Source organism: Lissotriton helveticus, chromosome 5_1 (genome assembly GCF_964261635.1).
Source record: "Lissotriton helveticus chromosome 5_1, aLisHel1.1, whole genome shotgun sequence".
NCBI lineage: Eukaryota > Metazoa > Chordata > Amphibia > Caudata > Salamandridae > Lissotriton > Lissotriton helveticus.
This window is the reverse complement of record NC_136065.1, coordinates 2107190248-2107217250: the sequence shown is the minus strand read 5'-3', so window position 1 is coordinate 2107217250 and position 27003 is coordinate 2107190248. Positions and strand designations below refer to the sequence as shown.

At 47.3% G+C, this 27003-nt stretch overlaps 1 protein-coding gene across 3 annotated transcripts in view; it reads right to left on the bottom strand.

Moving 5' to 3' along the window:
• CCDC180 (coiled-coil domain containing 180) overlaps positions 1–27003 on the bottom strand; it is a 492398-nt gene that overhangs the window by 384586 nt on the left and 80809 nt on the right. For all 3 annotated transcript variants that reach the window (XM_078646144.1, XM_078646142.1, XM_078646143.1), the window contains exon 2: positions 22464–22594. In XM_078646144.1, coding sequence (XP_078502270.1) covers positions 22464–22532 — 69 coding nt within the window. In that variant the 5' untranslated portion in view covers positions 22533–22594. The remainder of the gene's footprint in view (positions 1–22463; positions 22595–27003) is intronic.

Here is a 27003-nt window from a genome sequence, read left to right as displayed (position 1 = left end):
TGATTGCTATGAAACTTTGTACACGGCCCGAGATTTGGGCTCCAAAGCAGAGGCACTGCAGTATATGGCGCCTATCACACTCCCAGCTCTTGAGGACACTGACTGTACAGATCTAGAGTCCGACATTACGGAAGAAGAGGTTCGAGAGGCGCTGGCAAAACTCCGTACAGGGAAAACAGCGGGCCCTAACGGCTTTCCTGCGGAACTCTTTAAGAACATGGCTGGCCTCCTACCACAGCATTTGCTGGGCATGTTCCAGGATGCAGAGGACGAGGGGCGATTCCCCCTAGACCTGAGACAGGCTACGATTGTTCTGATCCACAAGCCTGGGAAGCCCCCGGAGGACTGCGCCTCATACCGCCCCATTTCACTGCTAAATGTGGAGGCCAAGTTATATGCAACCATACTGGCGTCGCGCATGAGAAGGGTCATCCCAGACCTGATACACATGGATCAAACAGGGTTTATCCCAGAAAGGGCCACCAGGTATAACTTGAGGAGGACACATAACTGGCTGCACGTAGTAAAAGATAGAGCCGACCCACATTGGTTCTTATCTCTCGACGCCGAAAAGGCGTTCAACGCTGTCCACTGGCCCTTCCTAGAGGGGGTACTTGAACGGTTGGGGTTTGGCCCCAAATACAGGAGAAAATCGGCCTACTGTATGCGGGCCCTGAGGTCCGAGTAAGGGTAAATGGGGTGATGTCAAGGACTTTTCCCATACGACGGGGAACCCGACAGGGATGCCCCCTGTCACCCCTGCTATTCGCCCTGACAATCGAGGTGATGGCCACCGCGGTCAGACAAAACGAGAGGATCACGGGGTTCTATATCAGCCAAACAGACACAAGAGAGGAAAAACTATCCCTCTACGCCGATGACGTCCTCCTCTACGTCACGCGTCCTGAAAGCTCAATACCGGCACTGTTCGAGGAACTGGCAAACTACGGCGCGAGGTCAGGATACCAGATTAATTGGCACAAATCGATACTCTATGATCCCCAAGGGCGAGAGGACTGGCCTCAGCTGCCACAGAACCTACAGCGGACCGAAATAGGCTGCCAGTATCTGGGGATATTCATTACTGCTGACAGGGACACCTCCTATGATCGTAATATCGCGCGGATCCTGCGTGACTCTAAAGCTGATGCAGATAGGTGGCAATCCCTCCCCCTGACACTACTTGGTAGGGCAAAAAACAACAAGTGATGGACTGAATGTGGATCAATGTCACACACTCCCCCAGTCAAAAGATCTGGGCCCAAATCCATCGTTTTTTTGCACTCCACACCACCCTGGGTCAGATAATGGCTTTATGCAAATCAGCTCTGACCCTGTTGCCCCATGGGAACAGTCCAGTCCGAACTACAACAGCCATATCTTTCCCAGACCGGAATCAAGCATCCGAGGACCGGACCGGTTTCGAGGTAACACCTCTCTTCAGCCCGGCTAGCATGACTCCAAGTGGTGTGGAGTGCCTGGGACCCACGTCTGGGCATCCCCAGCGCACTTAGGGCGGCAATTGCAAAAAACAACAAGTGATGGACTGAATGTGGATCAATGTCACACACTCCCCCAGTCAAAAGATCTGGGCCCAAATCCATCGTTTTTTTGTACTCCACACCACCCTGGGTCAGATAATGGCTTTATGCAAATCAGCTCTGACCCTGTTGCCCCATGGGAACAGTCCAGTCCGAACTACAACAGCCATATCTTTCCCAGACCGGAATCAAGCATCCGAGGACCGGACCGGTTTCGAGGTAACACCTCTCTTCAGCCCGGCTAGCTTGACTCCAAGTGGTGTGGAGTGCCTGGGACCCACGTCTGGGCATCCCCAGCGCACTTAGGGCGGCAATTGCAAAAAACAACAAGTGATGGACTGAATGTGGATCAATGTCACACACTCCCCCAGTCAAAAGATCTGGGCCCAAATCCATCGTTTTTTTGCACTCCACACCACCCTGGGTCAGATAATGGCTTTATGCAAATCAGCTCTGACCCTGTTGCCCCATGGGAACAGTCCAGTCCGAACTACAACAGCCATATCTTTCCCAGACCGGAATCAAGCATCCGAGGACCGGACCGGTTTCGAGGTAACACCTCTCTTCAGCCCGGCTAGCTTGACTCCAAGTGGTGTGGAGTGCCTGGGACCCACGTCTGGGCATCCCCAGCGCACTTAGGGCGGCAATTGCAAAAAACAACAAGTGATGGACTGAATGTGGATCAATGTCACACACTCCCCCAGTCAAAAGATCTGGGCCCAAATCCATCGTTTTTTTGCACTCCACACCACCCTGGGTCAGATAATGGCTTTATGCAAATCAGCTCTGACCCTGTTGCCCCATGGGAACAGTCCAGTCCGAACTACAACAGCCATATCTTTCCCAGACCGGAATCAAGCATCCGAGGAACGGACCGGTTTCGAGGTAACACCTCTCTTCAGCCCGGCTAGCTTGACTCCAAGTGGTGTGGAGTGCCTGGGACCCACGTCTGGGCATCCCCAGCGCACTTAGGGCGGCAATTGCAAAAAACAACAAGTGATGGACTGAATGTGGATCAATGTCACACACTCCCCCAGTCAAAAGATCTGGGCCCAAATCTATCGTTTTTTTGCACTCCACACCACCCTGGGTCAGATAATGGCTTTATGCAAATCAGCTCTGACCCTGTTGCCCCATGGGAACAGTCCAGTCCGAACTACAACAGCCATATCTTTCCCAGACCGGAATCAAGCATCCGAGGACCGGACCGGTTTCGAGGTAACACCTCTCTTCAGCCCGGCTAGCTTGACTCCAAGTGGTGTGGAGTGCCTGGGACCCACGTCTGGGCATCCCCAGCGCACTTAGGGCGGCAATTGCAAAAAACAACAAGTGATGGACTGAATGTGGATCAATGTCACACACTCCCCCAGTCAAAAGATCTGGGCCCAAATCCATCGTTTTTTTGCACTCCACACCACCCTGGGTCAGATAATGGCTTTATGCAAATCAGCTCTGACCCTGTTGCCCCATGGGAACAGTCCAGTCCGAACTACAACAGCCATATCTTTCCCAGACCGGAATCAAGCATCCGAGGACCGGACCGGTTTCGAGGTAACACCTCTCTTCAGCCCGGCTAGCTTGACTCCAAGTGGTGTGGAGTGCCTGGGACCCACGTCTGGGCATCCCCAGCGCACTTAGGGTGGCAATTGCAAAAAACAACAAGTGATGGACTGAATGTGGATCAATGTCACACACTCCCCCAGTCAAAAGATCTGGGCCCAAATCCATCGTTTTTTTGCACTCCACACCACCCTGGGTCAGATAATGGCTTTATGCAAATCAGCTCTGACCCTGTTGCCCCATGGGAACAGTCCAGTCCGAACTACAACAGCCATATCTTTCCCAGACCGGAATCAAGCATCCGAGGACCGGACCGGTTTCGAGGTAACACCTCTCTTCAGCCTGGCTAGCTTGACTCCAAGTGGTGTGGAGTGCCTGGGACCCACGTCTGGGCATCCCCAGCGCACTTAGGGCGGCAATTGCAAAAAACAACAAGTGATGGACTGAATGTGGATCAAAGTCACACACTCCCCCAGTCAAAAGATCTGGGCCCAAATCCATCGTTTCTTTGCACTCCACACCACCCTGGGTCAGATAATGGCTTTATGCAAATCAGCTCTGACCCTGTTGCCCCATGGGAACAGTCCAGTCCGAACTACAACAGCCATATCTTTCCCAGACCGGAATCAAGCATCCGAGGACCGGACCGGTTTCGAGGTAACACCTCTCTTCAGCCCGGCTAGCTTGACTCCAAGTGGTGTGGAGTGCCTGGGACCCACGTCTGGGCATCCCCAGCGCACTTAGGGCGGCAATTGCAAAAAACAACAAGTGATGGACTGAATGTGGATCAATGTCACACACTCCCCCAGTCAAAAGATCTGGGCCCAAATCCATCGTTTTTTTGCACTCCACACCACCCTGGGTCAGATAATGGCTTTATGCAAATCAGCTCTGACCCTGTTGCCCCATGGGAACAGTCCAGTCCGAACTACAACAGCCATATCTTTCCCAGACCGGAATCAAGCATTCGAGGACCGGACCGGTTTCGAGGTAACACCTCTCTTCAGCCCGGCTAGCTTGACTCCAAGTGGTGTGGAGTGCCTGGGACCCACGTCTGGGCATCCCCAGCGCACTTAGGGCGGCAATTGCAAAAAACAACAAGTGATGGACTGAATGTGGATCAATGTTCAAAATGATATCGCTCCCTAAGTTCCTCTATGCCTTCCAAAATGAATATTTCCAGATACCATCTAAAACGTTTCGGAACATACATGCGGACCTCCGGTCATTCCTATGGCTGGGGAAACATCCCAGAGTCGCACTGAAAACGCTGCAGAGACACCAATATGACGGGGGATCTCACTTCCCGATCTGGAGACCTATTATTGGGCAGAACACCTAGCCCCTATTAATGACTGGCTCCACGCGCCCGCCACTCACCCCACCTATGATCTAGAATGGTACCAAATGGGCACACACTCATGCCTACACTACATATATGAGAGAAAGAGACAGGCTGAACTGTTGACGGCCACAAGGATTACATTGGGGGCATGGAAGAGAGCTACGACTGCCACCGGATGGACGCACAGGGCTACGAAGCAGACGCCCTTGTGGGAATGCTCCTGGCTCAAGGAAATATATAAGTTGAAAGGGTTCCGGGGTAGGGACGACGTCGGCATCTCCACACTAGGGGCGGCACCAAAAACAGCGCGTTGAAACCCTTTGCCTCCCTACAGGCCGAATTTGGGCTACAACACTCGCAACTTTTTAAATACACACAACTCAGACACGCCTACTTGGCGGAAGTGACACTGCGGGAACCACTCCCCGAATACGCACCATTGGAGGGCCGTTTACTGCAAGAAAAGATCCCAGAGAGGGCGGTTTCATTAACCTACAAAACAATCATGAATAATAGACCGAACACACTGGTGAGCCTCAGAGACACGTGGGAACAGGAAGTGGGTGAAATGGATGAAATAGATTGGGGGGAGTACTAATGCACCCTAGAGATGTAGCAATCAAATCACGCTTACGCCTAATCCAGTTTAAGATCTTACACAGGGTATACTACGACAGAATAAGGCTATGTAAAATGGGGAGGGTGTCAGATCCTAGCTGCCTACGCTGCAGGCATGTGGACGGGACTTTCCTACACATACTATGGTCATGCACACACATACAGGCATACTGGAGCAAGATCACTGCTGAATTGAGTAAAATACTGGAGATAGACATTCCGCTGGAACCTAAGCTGATCCTACTAGGAATGACCAATGACATAGATTTGCCCCGCCCACAGCTCATATTTCTGGTCCTGGCCTTGGTGGTGGCCAAAAGAGACGTAGCTAAGAAGTGGGGAGCGGCTGATACACCTCAGATAAGGGAATGGAGGAAGGGATTAGATGTCTACATGGCGGCAGAAAGTTACATATAAAGCAAGAGGCTGCCCGAGGAAATTCCGCAAAGTATGGGTAAATGGAGACGCTATTATGGCCTGGACAGAGGTCTCTGAAAGGACCAAAACAATCATGAGCGGGCCAGTAGACGTGAGGGAAGCGGAGGGACCCGAGACGGTAGATGGGAAGCACGGGGAGAGCTGTAATAGCTGAACACTTAGAATGTGGAAATAATGGTGTACACTTGGATGGGAGAGGGCAGGATACGGGGTCGGGGACGTGGGGTCACTAATTGATGATGGCGTGCATATTCTGGATACCGCCTTGTGGGAAAAATGCTACAAACATTCGTTAAAGACTGGACTGACAATGTGATGTTGCCTCCTGAGGTTATAACAGTTTTTGTGTTGGGGACTGGGTGGGAAGGGGGGGGGTAAAAACAGAAACGCAGATGCAAGGACTTCCTGCTGAATTGTTGCACTTGTCCGCTGTTACTATGCCTATATCGCTTTTATGGATAGCGCCGCCCATCCTCCGGGATATGGGTCTGCTGGCTGTGTAATGTTTTACTTATCAACCTATACCTTGTCAATGTCAAAGCAGGAATGTTGATAAGAATTATTATGCACTGTATGTTTCTGCAATAAAAAAAATAATTAAAAAAGATTCTAGAGTACAGTGAATAATATAGTATCCAATATCAAAAGATTCCTCAAGGGGCAGGCTCTCCCGGCTCAGCTGAGAGCTAATACTATAATATTCACTGCACTCTAGAATCTCGGCCCATAATGCTTTCCTGGGCCTTTGGTTGGCATTGTATTTTTGCCCATAACTTTGCTCGGGTGGTCCAAGGAGGGTGGGACCACAACAATCGTTGAGCATGATATGCTCTTTGTGTTCAAGGCATCTGCTTGGTCCTCCCACTAGGTTAGGGGGGACCCCGAAATCATCACTGCTAATACTATAATATTCATCTGCACTCTAGAATCTCGCCCCATAATGCTTTGCTGGGCCTATGGTTGGCATTGTATTATTGCCCATAACTTTGCTCGGGGTGGTCCTAGAGGAGGATGGGGCCACCACAATCGTTGAGCAGGATATGCTCTTTGTGTTCAAGGCATCTGCTTGGTCCTCACCCTAGGTTAGGGGGGACCCCAAAATCATCACCTCTGTCATTGCCTGATATTTTTCAAAGCTCACTTTTGTGAATTGGTTATATGCTTTTTAGTGCATAAAGGTAACATTTTTAACATAGGGTTGTGGGTGCAGTAGCTTATTACAGAGATTTTGCATGAATTCCATGTTTGTGAAACTCCCCTCATCTCATCCCAATTAATAAAACAGAAATCTCACATACCTTTAGTAAAACAAAAAATGTTATCTTTATATTCTAAAATGCATGTAGTCATTTCACAATAGTGAAAATGAAAATATAGCAAACAATACCTTTAGTTAAAAAACAAATAACTCTAGCTTTACATGCTAAAATGCATGTAGTCATCTCACAAAAGTGAAAATGAAAATAAAGCAAGTAGTGAGAGAGGTGATGATTTGGAGGTCTTCCCTAACCTACGGAGAGAACCAAGCAGATGCCTTGAACACCAAGAGCACATCATGCTGAATGATACGGTGGTGGTCCCATCCTCCTAGGACCACCCCAAACACAGTCAGTTATGGGCAAAAATACAATCCCAACCAAAGGCCCTCCAAAGCATTATGGGGAGAGATTCTAGAGTGCAGTGAATATTATAGTATCCAATATCAAAAAATTCCTCAGGGGGTAGGCTCTTCCGGCTCAGCTGAGAGCTAATACTATAATATTCACTGCACTCTAGCATCTCGCCCCATAATGCTTTGCTGGGCCTTTGGTTGACATTGTATTTTAGCCCATAACTTTGCTTGGGGTGGTACTAGGAGGATGGGACCACCACCGAATCGTTCAGCATGATATGCTTGTTGTGTTCAAAGCATCTGCTTGGTCCTTCCAAGGTTAGGTTTGACCCCAAAATCATCACCTCTCTCGATGCTTAATATTTTTCAAAGTTCACTTTTGTGAATTAGTTATATGCTTTTTAGCATGTAAAGGTTAAGTTGTTTTACCAAAGAGTTGTGGGTGCAGTAGCTAACTCCACTATGTGGCGGAGTTGGAATCTTTGTATGAATTCCGTGTTTTCAATGTAATGCGTAGTTAACAAATCTCCGCTAGCAGAGTGGACTTTGTGCCGCATTTGACTAGGTGCCCATAATAAAGTTGTGAAAGGTGCTCCTTGGGATGGGGACCCCTCCAAATCTTTTGCATTTAATCTGACTGCTCCATGGGGGGAATTTAGCCAAAATTAGGTTTGATTTGAATGGAGAACTAACTGAGGCCTTCCCCACAGACCAAGGTGTGCACCTGGGGTGCGTCCTTCTCCCAACCCTTTTCCGCTTTTACACAAACAACTGTATTGCCTATTTATTGAATTGTGTTAACAATTCCCCTACCCTAGCGGGGGAAAAATACCTTTGCTCCTCTTTGTAGACAACATGTTGTTGTTGTCCAAAACTAAGAGGGGCCAGTAAAATCTGATTGTTAACTTCACCCAGTTTTGCGGAGACTTTGGTCTTGAAATAAACAAGTCCAAGGGCAAATACCTGGTCTATACCAAGAGAGGCAGGATGAGAGGGGCATTAAGATGGATCTGAAACTTTGGAAAGAGTCCGGGAGTTGATTACCTGGGCATTAGGTTAGACAAACCTGAATCCTGGGACTTGCCGTTCATAAAGAGCACCCTAGTAGTCTGGCATAGAGCTGGAGTCATACATACATTTGCCAAAAAAGCACATTGGCCCCCTTTGCCCAGCTGATGAAATCTACAAGGCCCAAACGGGGGGGGCTGCACTTTATGGGGCAGAACTATGGGGTCTGAGTGTAGAGGAAAATGATTTTTTCCAGAGGCCTCCTTGGTTTAGGGAAGGGTACGCCATTAGTTCCACTGCACTTGGATCTTCGTATCCAGAGATATCATCAATGGTAGTGCCAAGGCCCCTATTGCTCTGGATCCTTATCTGGAGCGCTCATGAATTACGCCATCTTAGGGAGGGCTTGCAGGACGTCATCTTGGCCAATGGGGCGGAAAAAGCTAGATGGCTAGGATCAATCAACAAGCATTAGCAGAGCCAATAGGTCTCACTTTTTCAAGAGTTAGTGCTATTGGCGTTGTAAATGACAAGATATTTTACCCAGGTGTTATGTAGTGGAGTGGAAGTATGTGGCGTGGAGTGGAATTATGTGAGTTGGGTTGGAAATGTTAGTTGTGGAATTGTGTGGCATGGAATAGTGTAGTGTGGATTTGTGTAGTGAAATTATGTGGCTTGGTGTGCAGTGAATTATGTGGATGGTAATGATGTGGTATTGAGTGTACTAGAAATATAGATTGGTATTTTGTGTTGTGGAGTTCAAATTATGTGGTGTGCTGCTGAATTTTGTGATATGATGTGGAATTCTGTGGTGTGGACTGGATGTATGTGGTGTGTTGTGTAATTGTGTTGCTGAGTTCAATTGTGTGGTTTATTGTCAAACTATGCAGTGTGGAATGAAAATCTGTGGAGTTGAATTGTGTGGCTTGGATTTGTGCAGTGTTGAGTGAAATTATGCTGATTGGAATTATGTGGCAGGGTGTGGAGTGTATTTATGTGGATAGTTGCGATGTGGCATAGAGTGGTTTTATGTGGGGTGTATTTATGTGGAAGTGAGTAGATTGTAATTATGTGGAGTTGAATGGTATCATGTGCAGTGTAATTATGTTGGGTGGTGTTCAATTGTGTGGTTGTGCCCAGGCATGTGGAGTGATTTTCTTTATTTCGCATCTTCTTCATAGTATTCAGATAGTACTCACATTAATGAAGATGTCCGGATTTGTCCAAGATTACACAATGTAGTCAAGTAAAACAGTCGGGATTAAAACCCAAGTCTACTGGTTCTACAGTGAACAATTTAAGCTTCAGATCTTTTCTAAGAAATCAAATGAATATATAGCTGATGTATGCCCTTATGTGCACTTACATTGTCATGCAATGGCAGCGATTCTAGCATATTATTTGAAAACTTTCATTTACATTTCCCAGATGGCTGATTGTTACTTAAGAAGGAAGAATTAAAGAAAAAAAGTTTGACCAATGACGCATAAAGAGTGGCCTTGTAGTAATGTTGGATCCCCCTGCCGCCGGGTGTTTAAAATTTCTTGTCACCCCCCCACATTGACATTATAAAGGAAAGTAAGAAAAATAAGATACTTACAAGTTGCAAGTATAATTTTATTTTATATTAAAAACACATATTTTCGCCATTTTGTCACCCCCCTCAGTGATGACACTCTGGGCGGCCCGCACCCACCGCACCCCCCTTCCGACACCGCTGCTTCCCTGTTAGGAATCAAAGTCCATGATAGCAAACAAGAAACGATGGTCCTGGGCAGACGATGTCCAAATCACACCACCTATCCTTCCACCACCGCTTCGTCAACCAGCAGACAAAAACTACCAGCAAGTATACAGCAAGGGCTACAGAAGTTACGAGAGAAATGCACACTGACTAGAGCAAAGAGTCCTTTTTAGGTCGAGGCCTCGTCGCACTGCGTAAGCACTGGGCGGAGCTGAAGATTTTATGATTTTCAGTATGGGGGCTTGAACCCGCCCCTCCTCTCCATTGGCTGGCTTCCTAAACGCAGGCTGGCCATTGGAGGGGAGGGGCGTCACTCTGTTCAAGCCCCGTCTTTTTGCGATTCGGGGGCGTGTGTGTTTTGCAGTTTTTAAGCCGTGACGTCATCCGTCACTCAACTGCTAAAAACAAGCCCCCGAATCGCAAAATGACGGTGCCTTTATCCGAGGCATTCCTGCCTCGCCTCGGAGAAACGTGGTCGTGTGGAGCGCTCCTCTCGAAGTAATTTCTGCCCTCTGTTCTCTTGTTTTTCTTGCCCTCTGTTCTCTCGTCTCGTTTTTCTTGCCCTCTGTTGTCTCATTTTTCTTGCCCTCTGTTCACTCGTTTTTCTTGCCCTATGCTCTCTCATTTTTCTTGCCCTCTGTTGTCTCGTTTTTCTTGCCCTCTGTTCACTCGTTTTTCTACTACTTTAAGGTTTTAAAGTGTTATGTGTGATGCTGGGTTGTGTTATCCTCGTTCATGAAGTGATTTTAACTTGCATCATGGACCACAAGTGCCCTCGAGGCGCCAGCAGGCGCTATACGCTGGTGCAAACGTGCTCTGGTTTGCATTACGACTGCTTCTCAGCGCTTTTTTAAATTTTTTTATTCACGGCCCGCACCGCCTACATTGTTTGCTAACCTGACTCTGAAACGTCCGGGGCACTTCTCACCATGGCCCACCCTCCTGCCACAGTATGTGGTTTCCTGCCCTGTCTCGGGGTGGCTTCAGGGGAAGGAGGGTTTGGTTTGGTTCCCACACGCTTGCCGGTCCCACATCCATCCTCCTCGGCCCTCCTACCCATGGCCCCCCTCCGGCTACTTTTACGCCCCGCAGGCCGCCTCCCCCCCCCTCGGATGCTTTCGTCAGAGTAGACGAGAACACTTGCCAAGTGCGCCGCACTCCAGGAGCTGCGAGAGCCCTCGTCTCCCCAAACCTATAAATACCGCCTCAGGCCCGGAGGCAGTCAGAGCCTGTGCTGCCTGTGAGCTCCAAGCGCCTCCTGCTCCAGCACCAAGAAGACGCTCCGTGCCCTGCCTGCCCTGCCTTGCACTCTGTAGATAACTCACACTGGCATACCTCATACCTTGCAAGCGGTGACACAGGAGCTCCTTACCCGGGCTTGCAAGTAAGGGAAGCGCCTAGAGGCTGCTACTCGTCTGTGTTATGCTATGCATTGTCATGTTATGCTGTGATGTTTTATGCTACAATAAGAGGCGCTGTGAGGTTCTGTTAAGATTGCAGAGCATAGCTAAATATATCCTATGTTATACTCTGGCATGATATTCGTAGTGCTGTATTGTGTTATATGCTGGGTTGTGGTATGAGGTGATGTTATACTATGGTTTGCACTATAATTTCACGTCATCATGCTTTTATGCTATGTTATGATAAATTATATCACACTATGGGAGACTATGCTGTAGTATGTTTGATATGCATTGCTATGCCATGATGCACTATGGCATGTTATTCTTTTACATGTATTGCTTTGTTGTAGCGTGGTGTATACTGTTGTGTTGTGCTGTGCTATAGTGGGCTGTCCCATTTTATATGCTCCGGTTTGCAATGTTATATTACACGATGCTGAGTGATGCTGTTGTGTTGTTTATTCTAGGTTGTGTTATTTTCAGATACAGCGTCTTACTATATGCTTTGTTATATTCTGCATTGTTGTGATACTATCTTAAGGAAGTGTTCAGCCTTAATATTTTATGTTATATGTACGGCGTGCCACCACGTGTTATAAGAATGATATGTTGCCAGCGTTTGCCTAGTGCCTTGTTGCTAGCTGGATGGTTTCGTAGCGCTCTAAGGAGTTAGGGAATAGCACGGAATGCTATTGTGTGTTGTGCTGGTGCACGCTGCTATAGTTTGGTGTCCTCGGTCCTGTGAGGAGAAAGAGTAGTTTAAAAATTCTTGCTTCTGAAATGGGGAAGCACTTGTCTGGGCCAGGAGTCGAATAAGCGCCCAATACTGCCCGCCCATCATCTATTTCTGAAGATTCCTTTGATTAGACACCAGTAAAATCACTGCTTTACCACGATGTGCACACTAGTTTGTGCAGTGTATGCGGTAGCAGTGTTCGGCATCATTGTGATACGAGCCTGCAGTGGACTCCGTGTTTTCGCACCCTGGGGTTCTTCACTTCTTCAAGGTGTCTCCTTGTTTCGACTGCCCACAAAATGAAGAGACCCCCTTATAGAACTGAGGCAGGCACTGTGCCCACTCCGGAGGCAGTGGGGCACTCTGCCCCAGAGAGGATTGCCCCCCTGCCCCCTCCAACAGAGACTCTGGTACCCCACATATTCGGTATTCTGTCCCCACTCAGAGGCTCCCCAGGAACTGGTCAGGAACCTATCTTCGGAACCCCCAATAGCACCTCGGGGTGGCACCCTGCGGCCTCGCACAGCCTGTGTGTGGCTCTGTGTGTGTGTGGGGGGGCTCTGTGTGTGTGGGGCTCTGTGTGTGTGTGGGGCTCTGTGTGTGTGTGGGGGACGCTGTGTGTGTGTGTGTGTGTGGGAGGCTCTGTGTGTGTGTGGGGGGCTCTGTGTGTGTGGGGGGCTCTGTGTGTGTGGGGGGGCTCTATGTGTGTGTGGGGGGGCTCTATGTGTGTGTGTGTGGGGGGGACTCTTTGTGTGTGTGGGGCTCTGTGTGTGACTCTGTGTGTGTGTGGGGGGGGGTTTTGTGTGTGTGGGGGGGGGGGCTCTATGTGTGTGTGGCTCTGTGTGTGTCTCTGTGTCTGTCTCTGTGTGTGTGTGTGGCTCTGTGTGGGTGGCTCTGTGTGTGTGTGTGTGGGTGGCTCTGTCTGGGTGGCTCTGTATGTGTGTGTGGGTGTAAATGCAATATGTCCTGCATTTGCGAGCGATTAAGCTATTGGCATTGTAAATGACAATGCCATTTATTTAACGATTAAGCTATTGGCAATGTAAATGACAATGCTATTTATTTATGATTTTTAAAAAAATAAAAAATTCATGGGCAATGCCAATAGCTCTACCTTTAATAATGCCGAGACCATTGCATTGTAAATGCTTGTTAAATCAAGCACTGCTATATTCATGTTCTTGCATAAAAATAACAAAAATCCTGTTTTTATCGTACCAAGGTCCATAGAGAACCATCAAATGGGAGAACCACCTACAGTCACAGTACCTCCACTTTCTTACTGAAAGAATAACAAAGTTTCTAACCAGATAAAATACCTGTTGTCCGAGGTACGAGTCCCTCATTTTCCAACAAGCCTGTTAGTTCTGCTTAGAAAACCTGACATGGGTAATTCTGATGTCTGGAACTGAGCTAACAATTAATCCACCTTCTTGGAGCAGGGTGACTAGACAAATCTGTCGCAGGTTCACCAAGGCTTGAGAAGCACATAGAGCAGTGGTCTTCAAACTATTTATTGCAGCGCCCACACATTGAAAAAATAAAAATCGGGGTCCCCATCAGAATTTTTCTAAATTATTTTATTAAATTCCCAATGTTTACACTTGTCTAAACTTATTAAAACATGGCTGTTCAGGTCTGTTACCCCTTTCAAAAATGTAATCAAATACATGATTGCCAAACATACTATTTTGGTTAGGCAGACCTTACTAACGGGTAAAGGTATCCACAGTGTGATTGTTAGAGATGGGGGTGGGGGGTTTGAAGAATATTTGGAGGTCCGTTCCTTTTGACACATACTCTTAGCTAGGATATTTATAACACAACCACTCATTTTTTTCTATTAAAAACAAAGCACCTCTATCAGCATAATGCTTCTTTGATCAGAGCCTCGTGCACCCCCTGGGATCACTTCAGGGCCCACTAGGAGGCCCCGCCCCCCAGTTTGTAGACCCCTGACATAGAGCAACATGATCATCGGATCACGCCATTCCTGACAAAGCTGAATGTCTTTCAGTCATCTTGTCTAGTAGCACATCTGCTGTTCCGAATTGCTGAAAGTTACTGAAAGCCAGAATCACAGGATGTTGAGCCCCCCCCATGTTGAGTTTTTTTGTCCTGCCCATCCGAACACAAAAAAGCACTATGACATGGCCTGCGCTGCCCACATGATAGCTCTTTTTTCAGTGACTTTCAGCCAAGCTAGACAGTGGATGTGCTGCTAGACAACATGGCTAAAAGACATTCACAGTGACAAGGCCAGTAGCTCAGGCATTGCCTAGATCTATTGGCTTTGCCAGTGCTTGTTCTGCATTGACTGGGTCTTGCTGAGCAAATGTGAAATGATAGTGAGAAACAGTTGAGGAGCTTCGAAGTGAGGTGAGGATATGGCGTAATGGCCAGAGTAGCTGACAGGGGAACTAGGGGCTTTTTATTTTTATTTTAGGGTCGGCTGAACAGTTTGGGATTCTGGGCAAATCACTTACGCTTCCCCCTGCCTAGGACAATGAATGTGTCAATTTTGTAATGTAACTGGTGAGCACTCAAAGCGCTCCAAGACCATCGGCTTGTTTTAGCACTATGGCAAACTGGAGGCCGGAACAACAAGCACTCTAATACAATTGGCTCATGGAAAAAAAAGCAGCAGCGACTAGTGAGGTTGTGGGGAAAACACGTCCAGCAGGGAGCAGGAGGGGATGGGGAGATGGGCAAGCAACAACGGGGAAAAAAACCTTCGTTGAATCGGGAGCAGTGACAAAAATGAATGTGTCATTGCGTGATGTAACTGGTGATCACTTAAAGTGCTCCAATACCGTCCGCTTGAATTCATGCTGCGGCAAGACGGATGATGGCACGAGCACTCCAATACCATCGGATTGTGCAAAAAAATAAATAAACAAGTGCTGTTTGTGTTTTAACAACTTTTTAAGGATTATATTCGTTTATGTACATGTGCATACATTTTTGTGGTATGTGTGCATGTGTACAAGGGAGACGGCCTGAAAACACAAGTACTCCTATGGAGAGCTTGAAAACAAAGAAAAACAAACAAACAAGTATTGGCAAAACTACCGGTCTCAGCAATGCCAGAGATATTTGTCTTGTCAATGTCAATGTCTTTAAGCCATGTTGTCTAGTAACACATTTGCTGTTCAGCAGGCCCGGACTGGCCATAGCGGGCACCGGGCAATCCCCCGGTGCGCCGCAAGGGTGAGGGCCGTATTTGAGCTCCTGGGGGGCGATTTTGTTAGAGGGCCGTTTTTGCAGCATAGCTGCAAAATCGGCCCTGCAACAAAATCGGCCGAAAACCGGCCCTAGCAAAGCACTTGGCGGCACCTCCAACCCCCCCCCCCCCCCGAGTGGGGAGGGGGGGGCCGGCCGAGCACTTTGCCAGGGCCGGTTTTGGTTCCCAGTCCGGCCCTGCTGTTCAGCATGGGTGAACGTTACTGGAAGTCCAGAATCACAGGATGTTGAGCCGATTCGAGTCTCTTCGACCCCTTCCCCCAGGTTGAGTTTATTGCCCAGCCCCTCCTAACTAACACAAAACAGCGCTATGACGTGGCCTGCGCTGGCCACACCATAGCACTTTTTTCAGTGACTTTCACTTCCCGCCGATACGAAGCCCCACTCACCCCAAGGCCTACTTAATGCATGCCACAGCGTGACCACACTAAGTAGGCACTTAGGCACTGAGTGAGCCACAGCATGCCTGTTCCTGTGTCTGGACAAGTTTGCCCTTTTCCAGCTTGATTGTTGTTCCTGCGCTAAGAGGCATCACCGCTGCCCAGTTCCCGCTCTCCCCGTTCCTGCAGAAATGAAGCCCTGCCAACTCCAGGACTGACATAATGCAGGCTGCAGCATGATCGTGCAGTTGGCACGCCACTGGTGCACCTGCGTCAGTCCACGGCTGGACCGCGCAGAGCACCAGGACCTTTGGTCCTCGGGTCACCCACAGCAACTCCCCTTGAAGAACTCCTTCGACTCAACACCAGATGCCGCCAAGACCAATGCTGCCTCAACCCAATCCACGGTGGCCCTTTCACTAGCTTACACTGCCGCTTCTAGAACAAGATTATGCAGTTACTTCCAAGAGAGGGGGAAGAGGTCAGACAGACACTAGGGTAGCGGGGTCTGCTCCCTTAGAAAAAGGAGCCCCCATACACCCAAATGGGAGTCATGCTACACCATAGGGTGTGCTCCTCGCCAGACCTGCGCTGCAATGCCCAGGCACCCACAAGACCCAGGCTGTCATGCCGCACCACAATCCATGGTGGTCCTTTCACATGCTTACAATGCTGCTTCACCTGCTGTTGCACTCTCATCCCCCAGCCACACCCACTCACACAGCACCACTGCTGACTCCACCCCCAACACCCAAACTATGCACAACTTGACACCGCTCAGCACAACTTCACACCGCTCACCAACAATCGCTCGCATGCATGCTCCTCAACACTTGCTCTCTTAACAAGCACGCCACTGAGGTGTGGGACCACATCCACACCCATGCACCAGACCCCTTCTTCCTCACCGAGACCTGGCTCAACCTTTCATCTGCCCCAGACATCTCCAAAACCATCCCACTGGGATATAAAGTCCTGCGCCAGGACCGAACTACGAAACCTGGAGTAGGCATTGCCATCATCCACAAAGACAGAGATATCACTAAATGCACCACCTCAAACGACCCATCAACTACTTTCATAGAACACCTACATTTCAAGTTCCAGACAAACGGCAAATCCGCCATCAGAGGGATTCTAGCATACTGGCCACTGTGATCCTGAAACAACTTCAGCGACCTCTTAACCGACCTCATCACCCCCTTCACCATAAACTCCAAAAACGTCTTACTGATAGGTGACCTCAACTTCCATCTTGATGATCCCACAGACTCCAACACCACAGACCTATGGGACAGCCTACAAAACATCAGCCTCACTCAGCTTGTGAAACGGCCCACATACGCCACGGAACACACCCTGGACCTCATCTTTACCTCCAGCGACAAAATCAAGGTCACCGCTCACATGGACAGACCACTTTATCACACACTTCAACATCTCAACTGCACCCACCACACCGACAGAGAGGCTACCCACCCCAACCCCAGATGGAAGAATGTGACCGAAGTCGCATGGTTCATTGCCCTCCAGCTCCACCCCCAGTCTTCTCCAACAACACTAACAGAAACACAGATTGTTTCAAACAATGGGTCTCCACCAGAGCCAACATCCTTGCACACCTAAAAAACGTCGACCTGAAGAGGAGAAACAAACAAGCGAGCTAGTACGCCCACGCACCAGGATTCTTCTTGCTCACCGAGACCAGGCTCAACCCTTCATCTGCCCCAGACATCACCAACGCCATCCCACCAGGATACAAGATCCTGTATCAGGGCTGAACAACGAAACCTGAAGGAGGCATTGCCATCATTCACAGAGACAGAGACACCATCAAATGCACTGCCACCAACGACCCATTAACTACTTTCATAGAACACCTACATTTCAAGTTCCAGACAGATGGCAAATCCACCATCAGAGGAATCCTTACATACTGTCCACCAGGATCCTGCAGCAACTTCAGCGACCTCCTAACCAACCTCATCATCTCCTTAGCCATAAACTCCAAAGACGTCTTATTCCTAGGTGACCTCAACTTCCGTCTTGACAACCCCACAGACTCCAACACCACAGACCTACTAGACAGCCTATAAAACATCGGCCTCACTCAGCTTATGAAAGGGCCCACACATGCCGCGGGACCCATCTTTACAAACAGCAACAAAATCAAGGTCCCTGCTCACATGGACGGACCACTTCATCATACACATCAACATCTCTACCGCACCCACCGGGCAGATGGAGAGGCTACCCACCCTAGCCCCAGATGGAAGAATGGGACCAAAGTCTCATGGCTCAACACCCTCCAGCTCCACCCCCAGTCTTTGCCAATGACACTAATAGAAACACAGATTATTTCAATAACTGGATCTCCAACAGCATCAACTTCCTCACACCCCACAAAAATGTCAACCCGAAGAGGACAAATGAACAAGCAAGCTGGTACACGGCGTACTCTGAGAGTCCAAGAGATGATGCAAACAGTTAGAGAGAAAATGGAGAACCTCTCAAGTGTCCGCTTCCAGGAATGCCTCTAAGATCTCTAAGGATCTATCACCATGATCTGAAAGAGGCCAAGAAGAAAGCTCTGACCCAAAGGATTGAAGACATTAACAAACACAAACAACTCTTCATCATCGTTAAGAAAATCACCCATCCTGCAGCCATCTCCAACTCCATCACCCTGTCACAAGGATTCTACAACCAACTCTCTGACTTCCTCCACAACAAGATATTTAAAATCTACAGGAACTTCGACCCTCAACCACACCCTACCGACCTCATCTCATCTCAGACCTCCACCGCCTGGGGCACCCCACTCACTGAGTGGACCCTATTGACCAATAAAGATACAGCCGCTATGATGACATCCATTCACTTGGGGGCTCCCACAGACCCATGTCCCCACCGCTTCTTCAACCTAGGGGGACCCAAGATAAGCACAGCACTTAAAACCATCAACACCTCTATATCGCTAAAGCCACTTTCCTGGATGCCTGAAAACACACAAAAATCACCCCACTCCTCATGAAACCGTCCTCTGTCCCTGAAGTTCTCAACAACTACTGACCCATCTCCCTTATCCCCTTCCCAGTCAAAGGAATAGAAAAGTCAATCAACCATAAGCTCTCCCAGCACATTGAACTCCTGGACATCTCACAATCAGGTTTGCGAAGCAACCACAGCACTGAGACAGCCCTCATCGCAGCTTCAGGTGACATTCACACCATACTAGATTGAGGCCAGACTGTGGCACTCATCCTCCTCAACCTATCCGCCGCCTTTGACACAGTCTCCCACCACACATTCATCTCTAAACTCAAGGAACTAGAATTCAAGGCCTATCTCTCAAGTGGATTGCCTCCTTCCTGATCGGAAGAATGCAACGGGTCAAGATCCCACCGTTCACCTCAGAATCCAATGACCTCCTCTGCAGGGTTCCGGAAGGCTTCTCATTCAGCCCTAATCTCTCCAACATATACATGACTCTTCTAGCAAGCATCATTCAGGCCCACAAACTCAAAATCATCTCATATGCCGATGACACACCAACTCATTCTATCCCTCACCGAAGTCACCAACACCACCAAAAGTAACTTCAAAATGTGCATGACCATCTCGATGAGAGCAAATTACCTCACACTTAAGGCTGACAAGACGTAAGTGCTGATGTTCAGGAACAAAAGCTCACTGTGGGACTCCACCTGTTGGCCCACAGAACTAGGCCCCACCCCCAAGCCCTCCAACCATGCCTGAAACCTTGGCATTATCAAGGACACCAACCTCACCATGAGACATCAAATCAATGTCGTTACCTCTGCCTGCTTTCACATCCAACGAGTGCTCTGAAAACTCATCAAATAGCTCCCCCCAGACACCAGAAAGACTGTCACCCAGGTCCTCATCACAAGCAGATTGAAGTACGGGAACGCGTGAACTATTGATCTTATGTTTATTTTACTACCCATGTTTGACTCAAGTTCTGATTGTTACCTTCCCTACAACTATAAAGCGCTCTGATATCCTTCGGGATCTAGTCCGCGCGATATAAACCTTTATAAATAAATAAATAAATATATTTTTGCATACCTGCTACACAAGCTGCAAACCATCCAAAACGCAACCGCAACATTCCTCGCTGCATTCACATCAAGCCTCACCTCCGAGAACTACATTGGCTCCCCATTCAGAAACAAAGCCAGTTCAAGATGCTCACCCACACCTACAAGGCATTATACAACCTGGATCCCACCTAGCAGAGCCTACTCTTCCACCAACCAACCAGGAACCTATTCTCTGCATCACTCGCATTCACCCGCCTGCTGAATCCACAGAAGCAAAACAGGAGGCAGAGCATTCTGCTACCTAGCAGGCAAATCCTAGAACAACCTCCACAGGCACATCAGGGAACCCACATCACATATGGAATTCCGCAAGCAACTGAAACCTGACTGTTCACCTGAACCTACAAGCAGAGCCTGCACCTACTCAGCGTCTGGATACCCTCAGGGGTGATAGGTTTACGCTCCACAAATCCACGTTACTAAAAAGACACGAGAGCCCCTAGTTATCTACTGAAGAGACATGGAAAGCACCTAGTTATCTACTAGAGATGCATGGAAAGACCAAACGAATACGCGGGAGCACTTATATTGTGACAGTGACCATGTGTGAGTGCACAGGTGTCAGTGAAAGTGTAGGGACCTCAAAAAGTGATTTATAAAAAAGTTAAAAATTCCCTGGCGTAGTAGAAAAAATACTTTATTCGCTTCTCTAGCTGGGAACGTTAAGAAGGGGTTGTGAGGTAGAGCAGTAGCTAGCTTTCACTGACACCTGTGCACTCACACATAGTCACTGTCACAATATAAGTGCTCCCGCGTATTCGTTTGGTCGTAGCACGCCCCGTCCCGTTATAGGGGCGGGAAGACCCCTATGATGAAGCATGACACTATTGGATTTTTTTAGTGTGTGAGGGGTATTTTAAAAAGCACATTGCGCTCTGGTCTTTCCACCTTTAAGAGAGAGCCTAGCACGTTCACTAGAGAAATAGTATCTTAAAAATTAAAAATATTTCACTTTTTCACTTTTTCGATAGAATCTCCTTGATTATAAAAGTTCCGTTTGGAGGGTGATTCTATCAGTACCTCTACGCTCCCCTTTTGTTTTGGAGACACGGAAAGCACCTAGTTATCTATTGAAGAGACATGGAAAGCACCTAATTATCTACTGAAGAGACACGGAAAGCACCTAGTTATCTACTGAAGAGACATGGAAAGCACCTAGTTATCTACTGAAGAGACATGGAAAGCACCTAGTTATTTACTAGAGATGCATGGAAAGCAACTAGGTATCTACTAAAGAGACGGGGAAGCACCTAGTTATCTACTAGAGATGCACGGAAAGCACCTAGTTATCTACTAAAGAGACAGGAAAGCACCTAGTTATCTACTAAAGAGACAGGAAAGCACCTAGTTATCTACTAGAGATGTACGGAAAGCAGCTAGTTATCTACTAAAGAGACAGGAAAGCACCTAGTTATCTACTAAAGAGACAGGAAAGCACCTAGTTATCTACTAGAGATGTACGGAAAGCAGCTAGTTATCTACTAAAGAGACAGGAAAGCACCTAGTTATCGAACAAACTAAAGCTAACGTGAATGAATGGAGACACGGATTGTATCTCAAACGTCACACAAGCTGAATTCCATGTTCTGGAAACCCCAGTGTGTCACCTGCTGCTATTGTCCTGGTTCCAGTGTCAACCAGACGTATTAAGAACAATAATGACCAAAGCAAACCTGTGCTCCAGACCCATCACACCCTCTGTGCACACACAAACCCCTTATTTACACAACTTCTAACAACTGCTGAGAATGGATCTTTTCATATGAAACCGAACACTCAGAGACAAGGCTAAACTCATATCAAACATTCCAAGTCACGAATGAAGCTTGTTTGTTTGAGCCTGAAACTACTGTTACATAGATGACCCACTGCTGAATCCAGGCGGCTGACAGGTGCAAACCCTTATTAAGTGCCCCTAGAAAGACAAGGAAAGATTTGAGACAGGAAAGACTACAAACCCCACATTCATTTGAAGTATCTCGAAAGGAGGCTAACTGATATATTCATTAAAAAGTAATCTATAAAAAAAGAAAGAAACAATGATTATTTAATATTAAAGCACAGCCTACACCGTCAAAGCGCACAAAAGCAGGTTGTAACAAAAGAGAGGTTATTTTCCCTTTTGAAGCATGACCCTTTTTAGTGTAATTTTCTTAGTGTTTATTTCTTTAATGTGTTTTTGTAATTGAGCATACATAGGATCAAACCAAAGAGAGGGGTAGAGCGGGGATCAGACTATGTTATCTGCTTTTTTTTATAATTAAAATAATTGCCTTGGCTCACATGGTTTGGATATAATTATCCACTAATATGTTGTTCATATGTTTGTAAAATTCCATTAACACCACCGCATTCTACTACAGTCCATACAGGGAATATATTTGAAGTCACAGTGAAATATTTAGACACGAAGAGAGCACATTCAAAAGACAATTATTGTGAAAGTCCGTATGGCACGAAATTACCACAAAGGGCTCAGGCGGTCATACGTCACCTACTACAATATATGAAACGCGTACACCTTGAACACACAGAATTAGAGAATAAAACATCTGTACTTTGAATGATTTGTGGTTGCCCTAGGTAATACTTCGAATACGTTTTTTGACTGGGTACGAAACCATATGGATTATAACGAACAAAACATGCACTGCTTTCTTTTTCCACAAAGACACCCTTGGTTTACAGGTTTTCCTTCCACGTACCTCCGCGTCAAAGATCTGCCTGTAGACCTTCCCGCTGGGGACCACGTGCACTTCGCCCACCGTCCCCATTTTCCTTGTTGCTGGATGGCACCCGCTTCGGATCACATGGTTAGCACGTTACCCCTGGAAGCCTAAAGGTGAAGGAATACAGCACATTTATTCTCAGCATCTCAGTGTGGTGACAGAGCATCTACGTGTCCATGCATTGCTGTATATTATGGTTGGTACCCGCTCAAAACACAGCCAGAGCTCCCAAAATGTCACAGCCAACAAAAGAAATGAGCAAGCGCACAAAGTAAAGTCAGGTACTCCGCTAAAATGGATGCCCTAAATTGTGGGTTTCAAGATCTAATGAACAACCACAGACCCAACCACGGTATCATCTCTCGTCGAGGTCCTCCTGCATGGAATTCTGCATTCCCCTCCTTCATTTTGTACATGATCTTGAAAATGTACCCACCACCTATGCCTGCCACTAAATACGGCACTCCTATGCAGGCTCGTATTATAGAAATACTCATACTTTCATACATATTTGCGCATCAAGGGGCTCATTATGATGTCGTGCGGAAAGCCTCCTCCCGACAGTCAGAATCTCTTGGACCGAGTTGCAGCCTTCTGACTGACTCAGTCGGTTTACATTCCGACCGACTACGATGTTCGAGGTCGGAATGTAAAATGCACGGTCATTCCAAATCGGTTCCGAGCAACTAGCGGAGTATTCGTGTATATTAGGCTTAGACAAGGGTTTCGTTCACTCACTCCTGATTTTCCGGCAGAACCGCAAGCATTGGCTCCATTACAACTAATGTTAGGGATAGCTACGTCTAAACGACGCAGAACCCCAGAGATGCAACTTTCATCAGGTAGTCTTCGCAACAGGCCATTAAAGAAGTACTGTTGACAGTGGAACTACGTACTACCCTTCAGGATATCCTTCCTCCTGATTTTACATAGAAAGGGCTGAAGAAGAGGCACTGTTTTTAAACCAACATACGTCATAGACTATCGTAAGAAACAGGGACCGCAAGGCAATCACTCAAGGGCAATTACATATACCCCCTGATTGTGACAGCTTACCATTGGTCTTGATAAAGGTGGTAACTATAAGGAGAACCCACCGAAACGCGTCGACGCACAGAGTGGTATAATTCAAGTCTCCAACACCAGAGTTGATATGCTGATGTCATAGCAATACAATATAGGTGTTATCACTACGGAGCCAGAATATACAAACTGTATTCAACAATTGCATGTTGTACCTGTTCTGTCTTTTCTTCTCAATTGTGCAGGTCGCAATTGTGTGTATTGTTTTAACCGTGTTTTAAGACTAGGGATCTAGATTAGTGAAATTTACTCCTGTGTTTTTAAGTTATTCAAAATAAATGAATTTTTAACTACCTATATGTTTCTATTGTATGTACTTATGACATTGTGAGGCTTGGTATCGTAACCTTCACTTAGCATTGTCTCAAGGGAAACTTCTCTTCTTTTGTTCTCCCTGATATATAAGACAGTACACACACACAGAGGGAGCTGCCAGCCACACCATCACACACGAGATGGGATGAGGAACTTGGGTTTGCCTTAATTGATGAGCACTGGGAGTTTTGCTGTCTCCAGACTGAGCGGGTATCGGCCAGCAGTAGGCTCCGCATATTACATTATAAATACCTACACAGACTGTATTATACCCCGGCCAAGATGTACAAATATAAGCTAAGAGAGCCTGACAGGTGTGATAGGTGTAGGGCTGAAGGTGCCGACTTTCTACGCCTGGCACAGGACTGCCCTGAAGTGAAAGCATACTGGGAACAAGTTTTTCACGCTTTGCAACTAATGATCGCCACAACCTTAGAACCTACTCCTCTGATGGCCCTACTGGGTTATGTCAAGCCCTTGCGAGCAGAGCATCGCAAATTTGTTGCATTGGCGCTCCAGATGGCAAAGAGGAGGGTGGCCTGCCGGTGGGGTAGGGGGAGGGCACCTAAATTTAAGGATTGGATTGCTGACCTGGTAACTTGTCAGGAGCGCTCTGCGATCTATGCTGAACTACTACCCTTGGCCTCCAGACCCAGGGATATATGGGCCCCGTTGACATGCTACTTAATCACCCACCCGAGAGAATCGCCATAATGCTCTGAAAACAAAATGTGTGCCAGACAGAAGGGACAGAGGTCGCTGTGTGCTGGAAGAATGCGGGATGTGATGGAGAGGATAATGTAGATGCCTAATATTGCCTTCTACTGTTTGATTTGAAAAACAATAGGTGAAAAACAGGGAAAAAATGTATATGTATAATGAGATAGGAGGTGTAAATTGGAAAAGATGGAAGACTTTGGAAATAACTGTATTGATTCTTCTTTCCTTATCGTCAATATGCTATGCCTTTACTGGACATTGCTTGGGAGTTCATGATATATACGATGCGATGTAAATGTACTCAATCTGTATGATGCACCGACTGCGAATTAAGTGTATATATCTGAAAATAAGAAAAAGAAGTTAAGAAAAAAACTAGCGAAGTATTTGTGTCGGTCTGAACCGCATTGTACACCCCTATGGACAGCATTTCTGCTCTTGGGATTACAATGTCGATTTCAAACAGCCTTTCCACATCAGCCAGTCTGATACGGAAAGGCTGTCAGAAAGTGAATTTGGGGGCCCCTGGCAGGGCCCCCTTAGCCCCTTGGCCTACGGTTGATGGCCGAGGGGGTACCTAAGAGACCCCCTGTAAAACCCTGCACTGGGGTGCCTGCGACAGGGTGCAGGGTTTTCCGCAAACACTCCATTTCCCCATAGGAACCTGTGTTAAGTCCGTTTGACTGGGCGAAACACGAACCCCAATAGGGAACAATGGGACTCCAACCGAACAATGTTCGGTCGCATCGTAATCCGGCAGTCGGAAAGCCAACTGCAAGTCGGTTGGTACAGCTTACGAGTCGGTGTCAGGCAGAGGCTTTCGTCCCAACATCATAATGAGTCCCCAAGTGTATCCCTAGATTTATAATTAAATTGGGCTTTGCGTTCCAATTTTTTAAAGGGTCCCTAGTACTGAGGAGTGGGCAGGAGCAGGTGGGTAATTAATTTCATTTCAAATATCTCAAAATCCTACTCACTGAAAGTTCAAGGGTCTTGTTGGGAACCCCTTTGGCAAAACATGAAATTCAGTAAGAGTTTTTGGATTTAGGTTGCTACTGGATTGGCAGAGACAATTCACCTTCACACACACGCTCACTCCCATCTACAATTTGCCCTGAACCATAGCTCACTCTCAAGTTGATTCTGCATTTCTTGTTACGTTATATTTCACATAAGAAGGAGGACAACTAAGTCTATTCATTCACTACACACAAAATATTTCAAAACACTACAAATGAAGTCAACAATGGTCTCTCTCTTTTACATTACATGATGTAATTGTAAATTGTCTCTCCTTTCAAATGGCAGTAATAATTGTTATTCAGAAAAAATTAAGTCACAACCTATTATTATTATTATTATTACATTTATAAGGCGTGGCAGCTACCTAAAAAGGGTTTCCCGGCACCGCAGCAGATCAGAAAAATGTATCGCAGCCTATTAGGTTACTGGTTAAAAAGCCAAGTCTTAAGGGATTTGCGAAATAGTGTGTATACCGTTTCATTCCGGATGGCTGCGGGAAGTGAGTTCCATAGTGAGGGACCGAGGTATGCAAACGATCTGCCTCCCATCCGAGATAATTTGATTCTGGGCACAGAGAATTTCTCTTGAGTGGATGAGCGAAGGGGCTGACCAGAGACTGCAGATATTGAGAGGCAACTCCAGTTTTGATTTTGAACATGTAGCTCAGGGCTTTGAACTTGATTTGGTTATCCAGCCTGAGACAATGTAAGTCCCGCAGATGACTTGAGACAGAGGTAGCTCTGGGGACCATGCAGAGTAGTCTTGCCGCAGAGTTCTGCACCATCTGCAGCCTGCGAGTAATTTCCTTGTTGGAACCGAGGTAGAGAAAGTTGCCGTAATCCAGTCTCGAGGTGATAAGAGCATGGACTACTGTTCTCTGAGTGGACTCGGGCAGCATCCAGATGATCTTTTTTAGCCATTTCAAGATGGTAAAGCAAGTTGCGGTTACCTTGACTGCCTGCTGGTGCATAGTGAGCGAGTCATCGATGATGACACCTAAATTGCAAACTTGGCTGGAGGTCTGTGGGAGTACTCCCATTTCATCGGGCCAGTGTTGTGGGCTCCAGAGATCTTTGTTTTTTCCAAGGATAAGGACCTCAGTTTTCTCTCCATTGAGCTTAAGGTAGTTAGTCTGCATCCATGATGCAATTTTACCCAAGCCAAGATGAAGGGGAGATGGCCCGGCCGCACTCTTAATGGAGAGAGAAAAAATCATCTGGGAGTCGTTCGCGTAGGAAAACAGGGACAGCCCTGCCTCTTCCGTGACGTTGGCTAGGGGTCTCACATATAGGTTAAAGAGTAAAGGGCTAAGGATGGAGCCCTGAGGGACCCTGTAGGGTGAAGGATGGATGTTGGAGCGGGATATTGGGGAAAA